Raw genomic sequence first — 17,708 nt, 5'->3', positions numbered from 1 at the left:
GCGTATTATCAATTAGAGTATGCGTGGTGCAAAAATGATCCATGATTATTCGAATTACTTGCACGGATGGACGTTTATGTCGACGTAAAATGGACGTAGCGCAAGTTTCTAAAGAAAACATTCTTTATAATATTAAAATTATTTTTTGTCCAGTATAATTTATAACCGAAATAATCAGTTTCTGCAAAAATCTGTCCCCAAAATTCATGTCTAGAATAATTCTGTATATTGCAGTTATAAGTGCATTAAAATTTCATAGTGCTGTCATTACAATTCACACATTTACATTCGCGGATTAGATTAATTATTTATTATGTGCTCTTAGCAGAGCTTCTCAAAATTTTCTCCCACATTAATTATGAGCATATCTAATGCGACCAAATTTAATCCGGCCTATCTAAACTCGTAAGTAACCAAATACCACAGGCTTGATATATATAACGCGTTTCGCTAACGCGCATGCGTGAGCTCGAACAGTGTTCGTCCAACTCTAACTTGTTTAGTGTCGCACTCGCTTTAGTAAAGAATGCAACGTCTAAAATTAGAATCGTGCACGTCTGCAATGTTCTATAATCTAATATTACATAGTGATAGTGACCAGTGATTAGTGATGATTAGATCGGGAATGCTACGATTCGGGGAGTTTTTCGGTAATTTTTTTACATAGTTTTTCCTGTCGGGGTATTCAATTTAGATCCAGGTAAATAGCCCCAAATGGCAAACTTTGATCTTGAGACTTTGCGAAGCACTCCCCTCGGTATTGTTTCGAAATACAGCGGCGAATTCCGAACGTATCTAGTGTATACACAAACGTGACTTGAACCACCCCCGGGGCGCCCACCCTCGGGGGTTACAAAACTCCCGGTAGTGAAATGCATCAAAGTTGGGAGAACTTTACAAACGGCTCGCCCGCATACATCATCATATTTATAGCACGCGGGTGTTCCTCGGCTATCTTAACGTTATAAACTTAAGATTTAAAACCATTTGAGTGATTTTTAATAGAAATTTGAGCAACTTTTATTAAGCAGCTTAAATAGTATGTACAACGTCACTGACCTTTATGAAAAGTGTCGATTCTGTCGCTAGCGTGTATATGTTACAGTGAGTGTGTGTAATAGATTTTAACTGGCATTCCAGTGAAATTTTATCGAAATATATTTTAGCCAGTTAAAATATATTTCTACTAGTAAAATAATAATTTCACTGACAAATTAAATTAAATGCTGTTCTAAGCTGCAAGGCCTAAGTGATGGCTTTCAATTGACAATTTTAAACGCTACTTAGCTGAAAATATAACTTCGCTAAAAATACATATACGTATTGCTAAATTAAGACTTAATATGATTCAGACGCAATCATTTTTTTGCGACGTAATTTGTTATTTGCAGGAATCGAGTTATATAAACGTTTGTTTATTGAAATTTAATCAGTGTAAACAAGGCGTTGATATTTTTATCATTCGTGTGAACGATGCGATGAACCGATGGTATAATTTTAATATTTGACACCGAGAACAATACAGTACTGTTGCCTCGTGTAATCCATTAAAATTCGTCAAATGCTATATATATATATATATATATATATATATATATATATATATATATATATATATATATATATATATATATAAAGAGACAGATACTTGCACTAGGAGAGAGAGTCCAATCAATTCCTTCTCCTGGTCTTCAATAGTAACACTTGCGAAACGTACATTTTCTGTTCATATCCAAACCCAACTCAACTTACTAAAAGTTTAAAGACTAACTATAGTTGTTCAATTTTTATTATATATATTTGTTTTTGTTATGTTTGTGTTTAAACAACATTTTAGAGCAGCGTGTAATCAGTTAAATATTATTTTATAAATATATTATGTATATATGTATCTACCGGTGAAAATCATTTTTTATATATGATTTTACTGAAACAGTTTCAGTTGAATTTTATTTATAATAGTAAAAATATAACGTTTTAGTTAAAGCTTATAATGTTACATTTATTGTATACTTTCGCTAGGTAATGTATGCTTTACCTAGTGAGTGTATGAACTCTCCGACGTAAGTTAATTACATCGTTTGATAACGAACCTAATCGCAAGCGAGTTTGATAATTACTCTACCAAACATATTTATTTTTATATACATTGACCATAATGTGACTCACCTGTCTATCCAAAAAAGTTGTAGAGCCAATAAATCAAATATAGCCAACGAGAGAGCGTTGCTCAGAATAGTGAACACCCCATGAATAACTCTCTGCAACGAAAAATTAAAAATGAGCAACAAGATTTACCTTACATAAATGATTTAAAATACCTTTCAAATATATATTTTCATTTTTTGAAAAATGATTTTTAGTGGATAAAAAATTTGCAAAATAAAATTTTCTTTCTTAGATTTTCCGAAAAATAATTAAAATGGGTTTTTATTATTTTATTACAATTTTTTTTATTTTAATGCACTTTATAAAACAATATATTTTTTTTTAATTTTTATTATCTCCTCCAAATTTGCCATGTTCTATTATATTAAAGCTTATTACTTTTTTTTAATATGGCAACTCCAGTGTACGCTAAGTTAACATTTTAAATAAACACAATAGTACATTGTTCATATTTTAATTTAATTTTAACTTTGGTGTTTAACTGAAGTGATTTACCGGTGCATATATTGACTAGTTAATATATGTTTTGGTAATGTCTCAGGTCGTAGAACTGTCACTGGGCCGTCTAAGCGTCTCTTTGCTGGAGCGTCGTCTACCCTATCTCTCCTGAAGTCGTACCTTTTGTACCGTTGATTCGGAACGTCTCCAGCGAATCACAACAATTTTTGGGCTTGAATATTTGATCAATGAAATGTGTAAATGTCTTAATTTAAAGGGGTATAAATAATGGTGTTTTTTTGTCCAAATAGAGTATTTTTTGTGCAGTTAATAATGTACAGAAGGGTATGGATTCTCTCTTCATTACGATGGTAATAATGATGTGATAAATGAGCGTATTTTGACACATTGTCTATGCATTCCATTACGTCCAAAATAATTGTTTTTTCTCTAAAAATTATAAGGGTCTGTTCAGCTGCAAAATCATCAACCTTTCGGGCTTGTCATATCTTGTGTTATTGCTTAAATTGCAGTAGGAAAAAAACAACTAAAAGTTTAATTATTCACGCAGTGGGTGCTATGTTGTGTTAGGATTTATAAGCATTCATTTAGAATTTATAAAGCACTGCATTATTATTTGTAATGTATTCTGTGTCGTTCTACTATACAACTGTCAAAATTTTGATTGTATAAGTTGCCATTTGAAAAATAAGAAGTCTGTTCTTATAGGATCATACTTTTTGCGCCACCTTTTAAATAGCATATACATACATGCTACATACTTTTTTTGTATTGCAAATCTGACATTTAAATATGAAAAGTACAGAAGTGACTCACGTACAGAAAATGAGAAACAAAGCTATGGTAGAGAATTACTATGTCTGTGTCGATTTTATTAGAAATCATACTTCAGATCATATCGACTTGATTGATCGACAGCATGGTTTTTTATATAAATATCAATAGCAACGAATCTGCTATTTTTAAATTATGTGACGAAAAATATCAATATAGGCAACCGAGTAGATGTCATCTACGTTGATTTTGAAAAGGCTTTTGATAAAGTTTGTCATCCTTTAATTATATAAAAAATGAAATTCATTTTTTATATGTTCAATACGGGCCACATCGGGATTTTCTCAAGGTTATATCTAAAAAAGTGAAAATAAAATAAATCTCTATAATGGATCATGCAGTTTGCAATATTTTTTACTGTTTTTTAACATACTTTTTCATCTGTGATGTTGCTTACATTCTCAGGTGCTGAACGATATTGCCGTCGTTCATCTTTTCAAGCACAGAGAATATTTATATATTGAAAAATAGATTGATCCGATAGTTTTCAGTGATTGTACGATTGTAATTATAGCTACAGAATAACACAACGTTTCGGCTCCCGATGTTAAGGTCATCATCTTGAGCGAGAGCGTTCTGTTCCAAAAAAAAAACTTTCTAGCTGCTAATGTCTTTAATGTTTGATTAACATTTTGTTACATATATCATTGCCATAGAACTACTCTAAAAATTGCTTTAATCGATTCCATATTAAAATAGTATATTGTATCTACATATAAACAAATATTATTTTCTTTCACACAAAGAATTTTGACAAAGTTTTATACAGATTTTTCTTAAACCTGTTTTAGTCCAAATCCATGCTTCATTATTCTTTAAAAATATTAAATTTTATATTTAAAGTAATAAAAAAATATTAAAAAATGTTTTTTCTATTTCTCGATATTTTAAGAGTAAATCTTGTCCCGTCGAGAATTCAACGTATACATCGATAAAACACGTTTATGTGTACTTATACTTTTTTTATAATTTGATAACTATTGCTATCGCGATTGGCCTAATGAATTATCTAATCTCTACCGCTATCAAGACGTTTACAATACAGAGGTTCCATTATTCTTGTCGCATTACTTGAACGTGCAGGTTTTGACAATTTCGATAGTCAAATGTTGAAGAAGTTCAAGATACTTACCCCGAAACCCGAAAGGAAATTGACCGACGTCGAACTGACTGAAGGTAAACCATTAACTTAACCGCCAGTTATTTTTAACTAAATATAATTATACGCAAATGTGAGTGGGTGTCTATGTACATATTCGTTTTCAGTGTTGATAAAGTTTAATATTCTTTTTTTTTTGCCACCATTTGCGGCGTTTTACAATGTAAATTAGTTCAGGAGTGGAAGTTTGGTTAAACCTCTTTGCATACGATACGAGAATTTTAACTGTTTGGTATTTGAACTGGGAGCGTTTTATTTTAACGTTAGAGTGCTCTTGAGCTCCTTAGGATTTAATAGTATATTTTTTTTATTTAAAAAGGGATCGAATTAAATATTTCGTTTGGAGGAGTTAATTTATTTATAATAATTATAATTTTGATTAGTTTTTTGAGGTTATATGTATAATTGTAGTTCATACTACTATTAAACAAACTTGAATTATTTAAATACAATTTGATTGTCGATATGTATATTTTTGGATTATACAATGGCAGCAGAAGCTGTGTTCCAATTTTCTCTCAATTCATTTAAAGCCGCGATGCACCCGAATTCAACTAATCATCCAAAGTAAACAAAATTTAATTTCATCTCGTGTTTTGATCTTGACTGAAATACGTCAATAGATTTTCAATTTGGCACAATATTATGATAGAATGATTGAAATAATAAACATGTGAGATGAATTACTGTCTATATGAATACCATTGCTTACATTCAATCAATTTATTATTATCAGTAAATACACGATGCAGTAATTTAATATAATGTAATAGATTCTATAATGTTTTTCTTTTATTTTTACGGTATCAATATCCTTAAATGTTTAAACCGTTCGTTTGACGTCTTATTTATACTTAGTATTTAGTAAACGATTATAGTTGCGATAAGCAGTATCAGTATCTTGAACAGTGCAATACTATAATCATTGTTTATTCATTATATCTACTAGAAATCAAAGAATCTGTAAATTAGACACGTTTTTTTTAAATTGAGTTAGTTTCAATAGTAATCAAACATTAGACTAGTTCTTGAAATGTGTGTAATCTATGTTTACTTTCATAAGCAATGCGTAAAACGTAAGATAATATTCATTTTGATATACAGTGTTTTTAATATTGTTATAAATTCTATAATAGTATCATTATTATAAAGACCAATTTTAGATATGCAATTCTAATTAAAAATCAAATGTTCGAAAATTTTATTGTTGTACTTTTTATGGTACGAGCACTTATTTTAAAGACGCCCAGTAAAACCGCTTTATTTAAATGAAATTTAATATCATATGTATTTTAAAGATGCAAGATTTTCCTACTAGCAATATCCGTCATAATCTGACGTCTAATCACACAAAGTATAATAAAAGTCAGTACCTTTATATTGGAGTAGTATTATACACGTTGAAAAATCAAAGATGAGCAAACAGACAGTTTTCAAAGAATATATTTTATTCATCATAATTCAATTTAAAAGTATAATTCTGATCCTGAAAAAGTTTTTTGTATGCTTTTTTGTTATACACAGTATAGCAACCGTTGAAAAAGCAAAGGGAAATACAAATAAACTGAAAATTTTCTGTATTGGAAAATATAATTAATTCATAATAATAGTTTTGTGATATAAATATGATATATTAATAGCACTGTGTAACTTTTCTGCCGCAAAAAAATAGTTTATTGAAAAAATACTCGTTTAAAATCACGGAAGTGAACATATTTTACACAATTTACGAAATACTTTTTAACTGACATTTTAGAATTACTTTATAATTTATATATAACACACATAAAACGCCATTGAATACAGAGTTTACATGGGGGCGCAAATTCCTGGTTGATCCTTTAAGGAAGGCCTCACTCTGTGGATGCAGTTCTGAATCACTGCAGTTTTAGGGAGCACTCTTCTCTTGCCTTGTAAGAGGCTTTTAATCTAAAGGCGTAAACCTCATTGGTAAACTAATAAATTAAATTGCTCCCTCCCTACATTTAAAACATAAAAAAACTACTTCACCATCAATTACTCTTCGCAAATATTTTTTTAAATTTGTAGTTATTCAAATTAACTACAATCATTATAAAATTTATAGTAAAGCAAAAAAACTATATTGTGATTGTTTATTGTATTATAATTATTTAATCAAGTTACGCATTTAAACCCTAATTTTTTTTGGATCAACGCTGAAAACCAGCGACGAAAACAACTGTATGGTAACCACAGAACAAAGAATATAATATAAGCTAGCCAAAGTGTGCATAGAAAAATGATGAAGTGCAGGGAGTAAAATATATGGTTATCATAAGACTATTATCGAGTCGCTCTATTATAAATTGTCACTGTCTTGGCAAGATCGCGACTCTCTAGGCCAGTGGTCTTCAATCTTTTTTGACCGCATATCGCTAAGACCACTTTTTTCCCCATACATATATAACACTTTGATCCAATTTTTTTTTAATATATGTACGTGCTAAATAATTATATAAATTTAAAAAATATAATTACAATATTACACACAGGAATAAAAACTTTAAAATAATAACTTCAAAGACTAATACTGAATATAAAAATTTTAATCTTTGTAATTTTTAGAGAATGTCCGAACGCTGCACTGTTAAATATGGTCGACTTTGTTCCCGTTTTTCATATTCATTCTAAATTTTACAATTGAATGCAATTTATTTCGCACAAGACGGTCAAACATGAACATTTAACGAGATACGCTCACATGTCTTATTCACCGGGGCCACGGCAAAGATTTATTGCCTCGAGGCGCGCGTCAATGGGGGGTGGCGAGAATTATTAAGTTCCCGGTTCAGGTGGGCAAGTTAAGTTACATAACGAACGCCTTGATTATGTGAGCACATGTGTGTGCGTTGCCATGATTTAAAATGTCACATGAGCCCTTAGGGGAGAGAAAATTGCCCTTATTTGCTTACCTTGCCCTACAAAAGGTACCTATTTACTTTCTTATCTTGCTTGAAATGTCTCGAGGTACAGATTTTTCAAATGTATGCTATGTATACATATAAAGTTATGTTATGTATAGAAAACATACAATTTACCATTAACGACTTTCTGAGAATGTTGTCGGCTGCTACGTTTAGTTAGCAACTTATTATGTAGCAGTTAGTTTATTATGTGTATGTAATTAGGATATATTGTTTTTAATGTGTGTGTGTGTGTATATACACCTGGATATATTCTACTTGATAATTTTTGGATTTAATGCCATCTTTACAGTGAAAAATCGAGCCTCAATCTGGAGTACTATAAAGATCCAATCTTGCTTTTTTCTCTTTAGTAGTGAATTAATCTATACACATTTGTCAATTTGTTTTCAAGTGAAGTCGATGTTTTTTTTAATATTTCAATTTCATTAAATGACATGCATTTTCTGGCCAAATTCAAGATTAGAATCCACATCGAAACTGAATTTTGACCAATAGGAGAGCGCAAAAAACAATTATCCCTTCTCAGAAGACAAAAATCCACGTCAAAAGCAATAAAATCGTGCCGTCGCCGTCGCAGTGGGAACGCTCGTTACCGAGCGTTCCCACTGCGACGGCGCCGACACGATTTTATGGCTTTTGCCGTGAATTTTTGCCTTCTGAGAAGTGATAATTGTTTTTGCGCCCTCCTATTGACCAAAATTCAGTTTGAATATACTTTGACCAATACTCTCATATCAGTCCATAGTAATATTAGTAAGGATAGATATCGTATTTTAAAACAATTTTCAACAACAGTTAAAAAATAAATGAGAATAATACTAAATTTATGTTTATTAATAATGAAGATATGTTGGATAATAATATAAAAATAGTTATAGATAACTCTATTACAATAATAGTTGATAATATAAAATATTTAGAAGTAATTGTAGATAAAAAAATTAAATTTTGGGCGCAACATTTGAGGAGGGGGGGGGGGGAAAGTTGGCCAGTCATTTATCGATTGCATTAGAATTTATAGTATTTCATTAAATGACTTGCATTTTTCTATCCACTTGCCTCGCCCCTTCCATACAACTATTTTTGCATTGCTAATAAATTATAAAAAAAATAGTTACTCTCAACATTTATTACTTTGATTTATTTTACTTAATATTTGTTTAATTTATTTTAAATATTTTTAACTATATGTGTTAAGATCGACTACCGTACATGTACGGCGATATCGCTCAAAGGTTATACGACATACATATGGCGATTAATAATTCAGAATATTTATTATATACTGTTGAACTGAAGGTGTTTCAGAGTTTTAGCACAAATTTAAATTCACTCTCATTACAAAAATACCTGAAGTCGCTGTGGAGGTGATCGATCGAAAATCAAATTTCACGTTGTCCTGTTTTCTAGATCCCCTTGCCCGGCGGAATTTTCTTACAGTTTAGGAGGAGGTTTTAAGCAGAAATATTTCCGTTGATTACTTGGGAGTGACTTTGAGAGGCTTCGAGGATGCTCGTCTTCGTGATAAAGAGCGCGTGTCACTTCAATTATTTATTACCGATTCGCGCTCTGTATATGTTCGTAGCGTCATTGAATATGGTTCCATTGTAGCAAACCATGTAGACCCCCCAATAACACGGTGTACTCTGGGATCATATTTTTTTGCAATAATTAAACATATGTATATCAGGCGCGTGCAGTGATATATTTTCCCTTTCGCTCGCTCGCGTGTTAAGTAACAAGAGTAAGAGAGATAAAAGCGAGCGTCCGTACGCTCAAGGCAGAGGAGCAAAATTTATATTTACGATCATGTGTATTAGTTTTGTAGTTATATTTGTAACTAAAATATTTTTGGAACGACAGAACTATATATTTTTTTAGTGCGCGGAATTAAAATAATAAGTCAATAAATTATTTTTATTTTACTTTTAAACAAAAAGGCTCAAATCCAGATTTATTTATTGTATAAAAAAATATAATAGCATTTGAAAGAACAAATATTTCAAAAAAAAATATATGAAGCAATCAAAAATCACTCCGCTGTCATCCAAAATCAAGTTTCTTTTTGAAGCTGGTATAAGATCTTCATCGCCAGCTATTTTATTATCATCTTGCACGAGCCATCTATCTTCTTAACAAACTTGCCAAACATAAAAATGTTTTCGGCTATAGTCGGCAGAGGAGCTGAAATTAAATATGTGGGATGGTGCTCTCTATTTTAATTGTGAACCATAACTGTTTTTCAATGTTTAATTGTATTTTTTATATATTGCCCATCATGACGCATTGGGAAAACCTGTCAAGTCATGATAATCAGATTTATAATATTAATATAATATAATATTTGAGTACGTATCCTCGACCAGCACAACATCGTCTGCGTTATCAGATTTTCCGCTCTATAAACTTTCAATTGTTATTGGAAAAACCACCACAAGGATTTTACCCGTGGTCCGAGTGCTTATAATGAACCCTTGTTTATATCGAGTCAACACGGCGTTCGTTGACAATATTGACAATATTGGCGCGACCGCGGTCGGTTTTTCTACAAAATAAAATTAAACCAGTTCTCATTTGTATGCACGCGGTAACAAAGAATAAGCAAGCAAATTTTCACAATTGTTGTCGTAATTCGCAGAAAATGCCCCTGCTTGTCCAGAACGAATATGGGACTCAGGGGAGCGTCCGGACCCTTTACGGGCTTGGCCAATAATGTTAATGCGAGGACAGAACATAAACAAGAGTGGAACGTGGGTGTTAAGGATAACGCGATTAATCGGGATCGATTTATGGACGAAAACCTTTTCTTTAAGAATCATGTATTAATTATAATAGAAATGTTTACACATTTGTCTGGACCATGTACTTACCTATAATAACGCAAAGCCAACAGTTTTGTGACAAGATTGCGATAACCTGATGTATGTATAATATATTGAAAATTACGCGCTGATTGCAAATCTGTCTTTATTTTTCACTATAGCTATCACAAATTAGGACAGATTATGAATCAATGAGTAATTTTACATTATATATATAAATCAGGTTATCGTATATACGTGATAAAAAATGTTGTGTGCTATTATAAAATTAAAATATAATTCTGACCAAAGGCGGTGTCATGTATGAGTTGTTACTAGGGATTGCAATACCGGTAATGCTTGTATTGGGGTAAAAATCAGTACTACCGGTATTACAAAATAATTTTTTTTTTTCTCAAATCCGTTCATTTTATTACAAAACGAAGATTCCCATATTGCTTGAAAGCAAAAGCGGAGAAAAAATTAATGTTAATTGTAAGTGATATCAATTTAAAAAAATATTATACAGTATTTTCGTATTCATACATAAATGTATTAATGTAACATTTACATAAACATTTATAGCTAAAATTTAATTTATGTTACTTATAATATAAGTGGAACTAATATAAATATATGGAAAATATATATTTTTAAAATTAAATTATTGTGATATTCTAAAATAAATAATAAATGTGCAATAATTAAAAAAAGATCACATCTCAATCTGCTTTTAGAAAAAAAATATATCACACTCCTTTTTCATTAAATTATTTTGGAAAATCGTAACTGACTGAAAAATAATGAGTAATATAAGAATATATTTCATTGGAATTAATCGGCAAGTAGTGCTCTGGTCCCTGGTATAAAAAATAGGAGGCATCCAAAAGCGGTCGATCAAAGACGATACATTTTTAGACTTATTGTTCCAAAAGAAAAAAGATCTGGCATCTGTATTTTAAAAAAAAATCTGATAATATAGTAAATTAATGAATATGAGGAAATAAATGGAACAGAATGGTTTTTGTACACAGTCGTGTTATTGATTTCTATTAGTAATCATTTAAAAGACAATAAAAGATCACCGTATAAAGTATTTTTAGAAGAACCTGAATGTAAGGATGATTGATACATGTCGGCATCTTAATTCGAAATTTGATCTGCTTGTTTATTGTATTTAAAAAAAATATTAAGACGACAATAGTTTATCCATCTTTATTCAATATACATATTCAAGGAAAATATTTCAAATTTTTCGAAAAAAGTATAGGATTTTTTCGCAATGTATTAACATTTCAATATATTACAGCATTTAACTTAGCAGTAAAGCATTCAGTTCAACTTTGAATGAATAGACGTTATATTTTTGGTCTATTAATAGAAAAAATAATAAAAATACTAGTAATACCGGTATCTGCTGTTTTTTTATCTCGGTAATACCGGTTTAGAAAATCCTGATATTATTGCAATCCCTATTGTTACTGGAGAAAACCCGTAAATAAAATAGTAATATATAATAAAAATTATATATATTTTTTAAACTTCCTTTGTAACCTGACAGGGGTAAGCCCAGTGCGTTACAGCATGATAAATATATTAACAGGGATGGTCCCGATTCAAAACGAAAACTTTGTATAGATCACTCTTACAGTGTTGTCTGTTTTTTCATGCAAAAGCGCTTTTTCATAAATTATTTAAAGTTGTAAAATTTAGATTAAATGGTACGTTTCATTTTCAACATTCGCAGCATTTCACGGTGACGTTAACAATGTTAATAATCAGTTATATCGCTATTTTAATTATAAATTGCAATGTAATAAGGCGTACTAAATTAATTTAAGGCGTATTTTTATTTAAATTTAGGTTATAAAAATTCAGTTTAGATTAGGTTATAAAAGGTATTTGTATTCTCAACCACTTTTGTGATAGTTTTTGCGACTATCTATGATTATTTTGAGTGAATATTGATTGGTTATTTTGCTTTACTCTAACAAATTATATTATTTTGTCTGTTGTAAATCTAGCACAATTGTAATTTTTTAATATCAAATATTATCTTATTAAACAAATTAATTAAATAGTAGCGTATTTTTTAAATAATGTTGTTTACCCCCTTTGTAACGCATTGGGGTTACGCCTGGCAGGTTACAACAGATGATTAAAAATTAAATTAAATTAAAAAAATAATCGCAACAAATTCAAAGAACCGTTTCAGAATATCTAGATGTCTTTGGAAAGATTTAATAATAGACAAATGGGTACCTCACGAACTGGCCAAAAGGAAAAAACAGTTTCAAAGTTTGTTCTTTATTAGCTCTCAGAAACAATAGGAAAATATAATTGAAGAGAATCATTATCTGCGATGAAAAATGGATTCTCTATGTTAACCAGATGAGTTCAAGACAATCAGAAAATATATTTTGTGAAAATTATTAATTAATCGTAATCAATAAAATCATGTTATTAGGACTTTTAAACCATACATGTACAATTTAGTTAGTAAACAGACTTGAAGCAATATTGCTCAATATATACTAACGAATTAGGGTTATAAATTATGTTAATCCCATAATCCCTGACCTTTTCCCTACAGATTATCACCTTTTAAACATTTATACTTATTTTTTTTAAATATTTAGAGTAATATTATAAAGGCTTTTGACGACTTTACAACCTATGCTCCATTTACAAAAAAGATTTTTGGAAATAGAGCATATTTTGATTAGTAAATTTGTAATTAAAAATAAAGTCGCGTTTTATATCCCATCCCACTAAAAAACACTTCATTTAAAACAACTTAATACTTTATAAATAAATATATTATATTTTAAGATAAGGCACTGTAAATGAAAAAAAAATGTTATGTTTTTATGTTGACACAAATTCCGAATAAAGAGATATGTAAATTTATTTATTTAACGGTTCGCGAGTGTTTATATTATTTATATGTCAGGATTCATTGCAATTAAAACTTCAGTGTTTTGTGATCATGTCAGGTACGTCACTGTCGAAATATAAAATTGAAAATTCTAATCGCGATTAATACCGACATTTAAATACTATAAATAAATATACAATACAATGTGAAGGCAAACCTTAAGATGTATTATTGAAATGTATCCTAGTTTGTTAATATGCAAAATCTGTAATTCTCCTTATATATATCGAAACACATCCTTTATCCAAGCCCTGGCGTTCTTTGCCTTTGGAGGGTCTTCGAACGGAACCTACCCCATTTGCGATTTATTTCAACGGGGAAATTTCCTCCATCTCGAAACATCAAAGACTTTCCCGATTACTCGTCGATGCCTTTTAACCTAAGACCTCAAGGGTCGGCGTATATTAATACTCTAAATTTCCATTTATAACTGAACCGAAGACTTATTTCAGGCAATAGGAACGTCAACAACAATAATAATATTTACCATCGGTACAACACAATATATATTTAGACGTATTAAAAATAAATTATAAAATAATATATATATATTTGAATATTAAGTTAATTAATTAACATTTTTAACAAAAAAATACCGTACTAAAAAAAGTACACAAAGGCGTGTTTAACTTGACAATTTTATGTTTGTTCGTGCTCATCGTTCAATTACTGAACGAGACCTTTTAGTCCGTAATGTGTTATATTTTTTATGTATAACGTTGGCACAATTTTTCCATTTTCGTCCCATGTTTATGATAGTGCCTCATCCCACACAATTGTGACGTAATTCAATAAGGGTGACCTTCACCCAAAAACATGAAAGAAAAATATGACAAAAGTGAGATAAAGCAAAAACGATTCAGATTGATGTGTTGATTTTTTTATTGTTGTAAATAATTTTATTTATTTATAATAAATTATTTGACAATTAAGTGGATTAGCAAAATTCGCTGGAGCTTATTGCCAAAACAGAATTTTGGCAAAGTTCCATGGGTCATAGATCAATAAAAGTGTCCTGCAGCGACTCGGTCGATTCCTTAAAGGAATTTTATGATATAGGAAACGCTTCCGGGTCTAATCTTTTACTGTGGTGTTGTTTCGTGGTTGTAGTTTAAGTATCGATCTTTAGGATCGAATTCTGAATAGGTTTTCGGTGACATTCGGCCGTAAATCTGACCCGAAAACAATAACTTATCGATTCGGAAGCCAGCTTTTAGAATTGTGCGTATCATAAAGAAGCCTCATGAAGGTAAATTGTGAACTTCCCAGAAGAACGTTCTTGGCTTTTATCCACGTATTTCCAGTCGCGTAAAGAAAGTATAAAAAATATCTGCTACATAGTTATATCTGATTTGTCGTATTGAAAGTGTCAATTTTTTATCAGATTTTTGAGACGTGAATATTTTTTTAATTAATTATTCATTATAAAATAAAAAATAATGACTGAAAGGAAAGGAGAAAGACAATTAATTAAAAGTGTCTATCAAAAATCTATGGTGACATTTTGACAGCTTGTGTTCGATGCGATTATGCTTTCACAGCTTCAGATCATCTTCTATCGACAATATTTACTTTCCTTCATTCTTTTAATAACACCACGTCCAACCCGATTATCTGTTGATCTATTTCTTCGATTGACAACTGCGCAGTCTTACAAAATATCGATTCCGTGTAAATACTGAATCGAAGTAATTTATGACATCAATAAAATTTTCTTTGCGAGACGGAACAGCCTCATTTTAGCCATAAATAAAGCTTTATTGCTCAAATGTATATAAATTAATTTTTAGCATAATATCTATTATTAAAATGTTCCGTATCAACTGTCGGTAAATTTCGTGCGCAATAAATGTCAAATCGTGTCAACTTGCCGTTAGATTATTCGATTTTTAGGGCAATTCGAGTGTAATAATAAAAAAAGACAGCTCCCCTTTCTTGTCTGTCAAAATATCAGATACGAATTTTCCTCTCAGCTTCCCTTCGGGAATTCGATTAACACAACCTAGACGTTTTATATTACAAAATTTTATTTATAAAGTATTGTAATGTTTCACAAAAGTTTTACAATCGGTTTCTTCGAGCGGAATATTGGATTAATCTATAAAGTGTGTTTTTTTATATCAATTTAAATAATCTATTTTTTTGGAACAAGTGTTGTGTTCGTTAAGAATAATGAATATAAATTGAGCCCTTTCAAAGTTAGCTAAAAGTTTGTGTGTCGCCCTTGCAATATATGAAAAATAGCGGTGCTTTTGTTAAAGCTTTTAGTAACTTTCTGTTGAACCTGAAGCGTATTACATTGTAACGTTGAAAAAACAACGGAAGAAATATTTAATCAATAGAAAAATAATTACATTAAATTGGGACATTTGTGTTCTTAGTTATATTGTTTTATAGCCTTAATAATATTATTTAATTTTTCACATCTATGCCTCAAATTATTTTCGTATTATATTTTAGATGAGGGTTTTTATTAATTTTATATTTTTTACATTAAATTGCATATTATTATAGGTAATATTATATAAATATATACATAGTACATATTACATTATTTGGGCTCAAAATTATATTTATGAATTTAAGTATAAAAAACATAAAATTTTCAGTTAAGAACATTGCTTATTAGGTAATTTATATTACAATAAAATTTTTGTGTTAGTTGAACAAATCAGTGACGTAGCTATGGTGGGGCGGAGGGGGCGGGCCGCCCCGGGCGGCACTTGCTTGGGGCGGCATATTCGCGATGGAATCGTCTAGTGTGGTTCTTAACCCTGAATATACTAAAATTTATGTAAATTTACGAATAGCAAGAGCTTAACAATAATCAATTTATTATTGTAAGAAATGCTGATTTTATGACCCGGCAAAAAAATGTATGTTGGGGGAGGGGGGCGGCAATTTTAAGGATTGCCCCGGGCGGCACATACCCTACAAATATATATTATGTATAAGAAAATACACTATGTCAGTGCTGATTTTTTTTATATATATATATATATATATATATATATATATATATATATATATATATATATATATATAATAAAAAAATAGACTATGTTGCAGAAAACACATTGTCAATGCTGATTTTTCATATTAGAAAAAGGCTCATAAATTGTAGTACAAAATTTTTCTTCGTCATAAAAGATACGTGTTAACTCGTCGGCGAGGAATTTAGTACACATTGTTTTGAAATAAATTATTACTGTAATTAATTATATGATAATATTTTTTGTGTTAGTTGACTAGATTAATGTGACTAGTCATGTTAGTAGTTACGGAACGCTTTTTAATAATTACACTCATTTTGACCGGAGGTATAAGTAGGTTAGAATCCCATGTATAAGTAGGTTAGAATCCCATGTATCATAATAAATAATCATATGTGTAGCAATGAATGCAAAAAATATTATAGTTTATGATTCGCAATACTAAAATAAGTTCTTAATATGCTTTGAAGTTCTTAAGCTTAGTCTACTAATGTTTCCTTTTTTATAAATTGTATAAGTCGAGTACGCTCGGGATAAGGATGCCGGTTTGTTATTGTGTGCGTGTACATGTATATGAGAAGGAGAAGCGATGTAGCGTGTACTTCGTTGTCTCGCTTTCTCTTTTAAGGACAGCCGCTGATTCGTCAACGCTGGTATTCGTCATTAAAGTGCAGTGTGGCACAGAAGTTCGATCTTCTCTAGTGATTTATTTTAAATAATTTTGTGTTGATATTGGTTTAACCCAGATAATCCCACTGTCCTATGGGTAGGTCACTAAACTCATGCCACTGTTTTTTATTTATTAATGAAATTTTAAGAGAACAAAATTTCTTGGGTATATCTGGTTCATTGATATCAATGCTTAAAATATACACTGTAAGTTATTTGTTCTCTTACCCGTGGATTAAAATATTTTAATTATTTTTCCATTAATCCGTACCTTCTTGGTTTTTTTACACTATTCTCTGTAAGGCTTAAAAAAATTATTATTCTTATCGTTGCGCCAATGATATTTTTTAAATTTATTCAATGGATTCTAATGATTTAATAGAGTCGTCAAGCCATTAAGCAATCTGCGAATAATTTCTTTCCCCATTTTATATCTTTTTGCTTTTGAAGAATAGCTAAAGACTTCATTATTTTTTTGACTAGTGAAAGATTTTGAATTTTGCAAATATTTAATTAATGACATCAATGTCTGGTTTCTTCGATTATATGATATATTTTTAACTGTCCGTTGAAATTTCCAACTTAGCTCCGATGTATGTATGTTAAATAAACATATATTTTCTTTTAAAATAAAAAAATAAAATATTCTGAGCGAAATTGTTTTGAGCCACACAGTTCACGCACACAATAACAAACCGGAATCCTTATCCCGAGCGTACTCTACAACAGTTATTTATT

The 17,708-nt window shown here is 30.2% G+C and overlaps 1 protein-coding gene across 2 annotated transcripts in view; it reads left to right on the top strand.

Annotated features, from left to right (window-relative positions):
• The first annotated feature begins 501 nt into the window (after positions 1-501).
• Positions 502-17,708, top strand: part of LOC148235498 (phosphatase and actin regulator 2) — a 309,559-nt gene continuing 292,352 nt past the window's right edge. Inside the window, exon 1 of one of the 2 annotated variants that reach the window (XM_088187114.1) lies at positions 502-650. In XM_088187114.1, coding sequence (XP_088043240.1) covers positions 611-650 — 40 coding nt within the window. In that variant the 5' untranslated portion in view covers positions 502-610. Of the gene's footprint in view, positions 651-4,538; positions 4,639-17,708 lie in introns of those variants that run through there. The other variant, XM_088187113.1, reaches the window with a different exon arrangement.

Source organism: Plectrocnemia conspersa, unplaced genomic scaffold (genome assembly GCF_051122295.1).
Source record: "Plectrocnemia conspersa isolate PC_06_02 unplaced genomic scaffold, ASM5112229v1 ptg000005l, whole genome shotgun sequence".
In the NCBI taxonomy this organism is placed as follows: Eukaryota; Metazoa; Arthropoda; class Insecta; order Trichoptera; family Polycentropodidae; genus Plectrocnemia; species Plectrocnemia conspersa.
The sequence above is the reverse complement of the archived record's forward strand: the minus strand, read 5'-3'. Positions and strand labels throughout refer to the sequence as shown.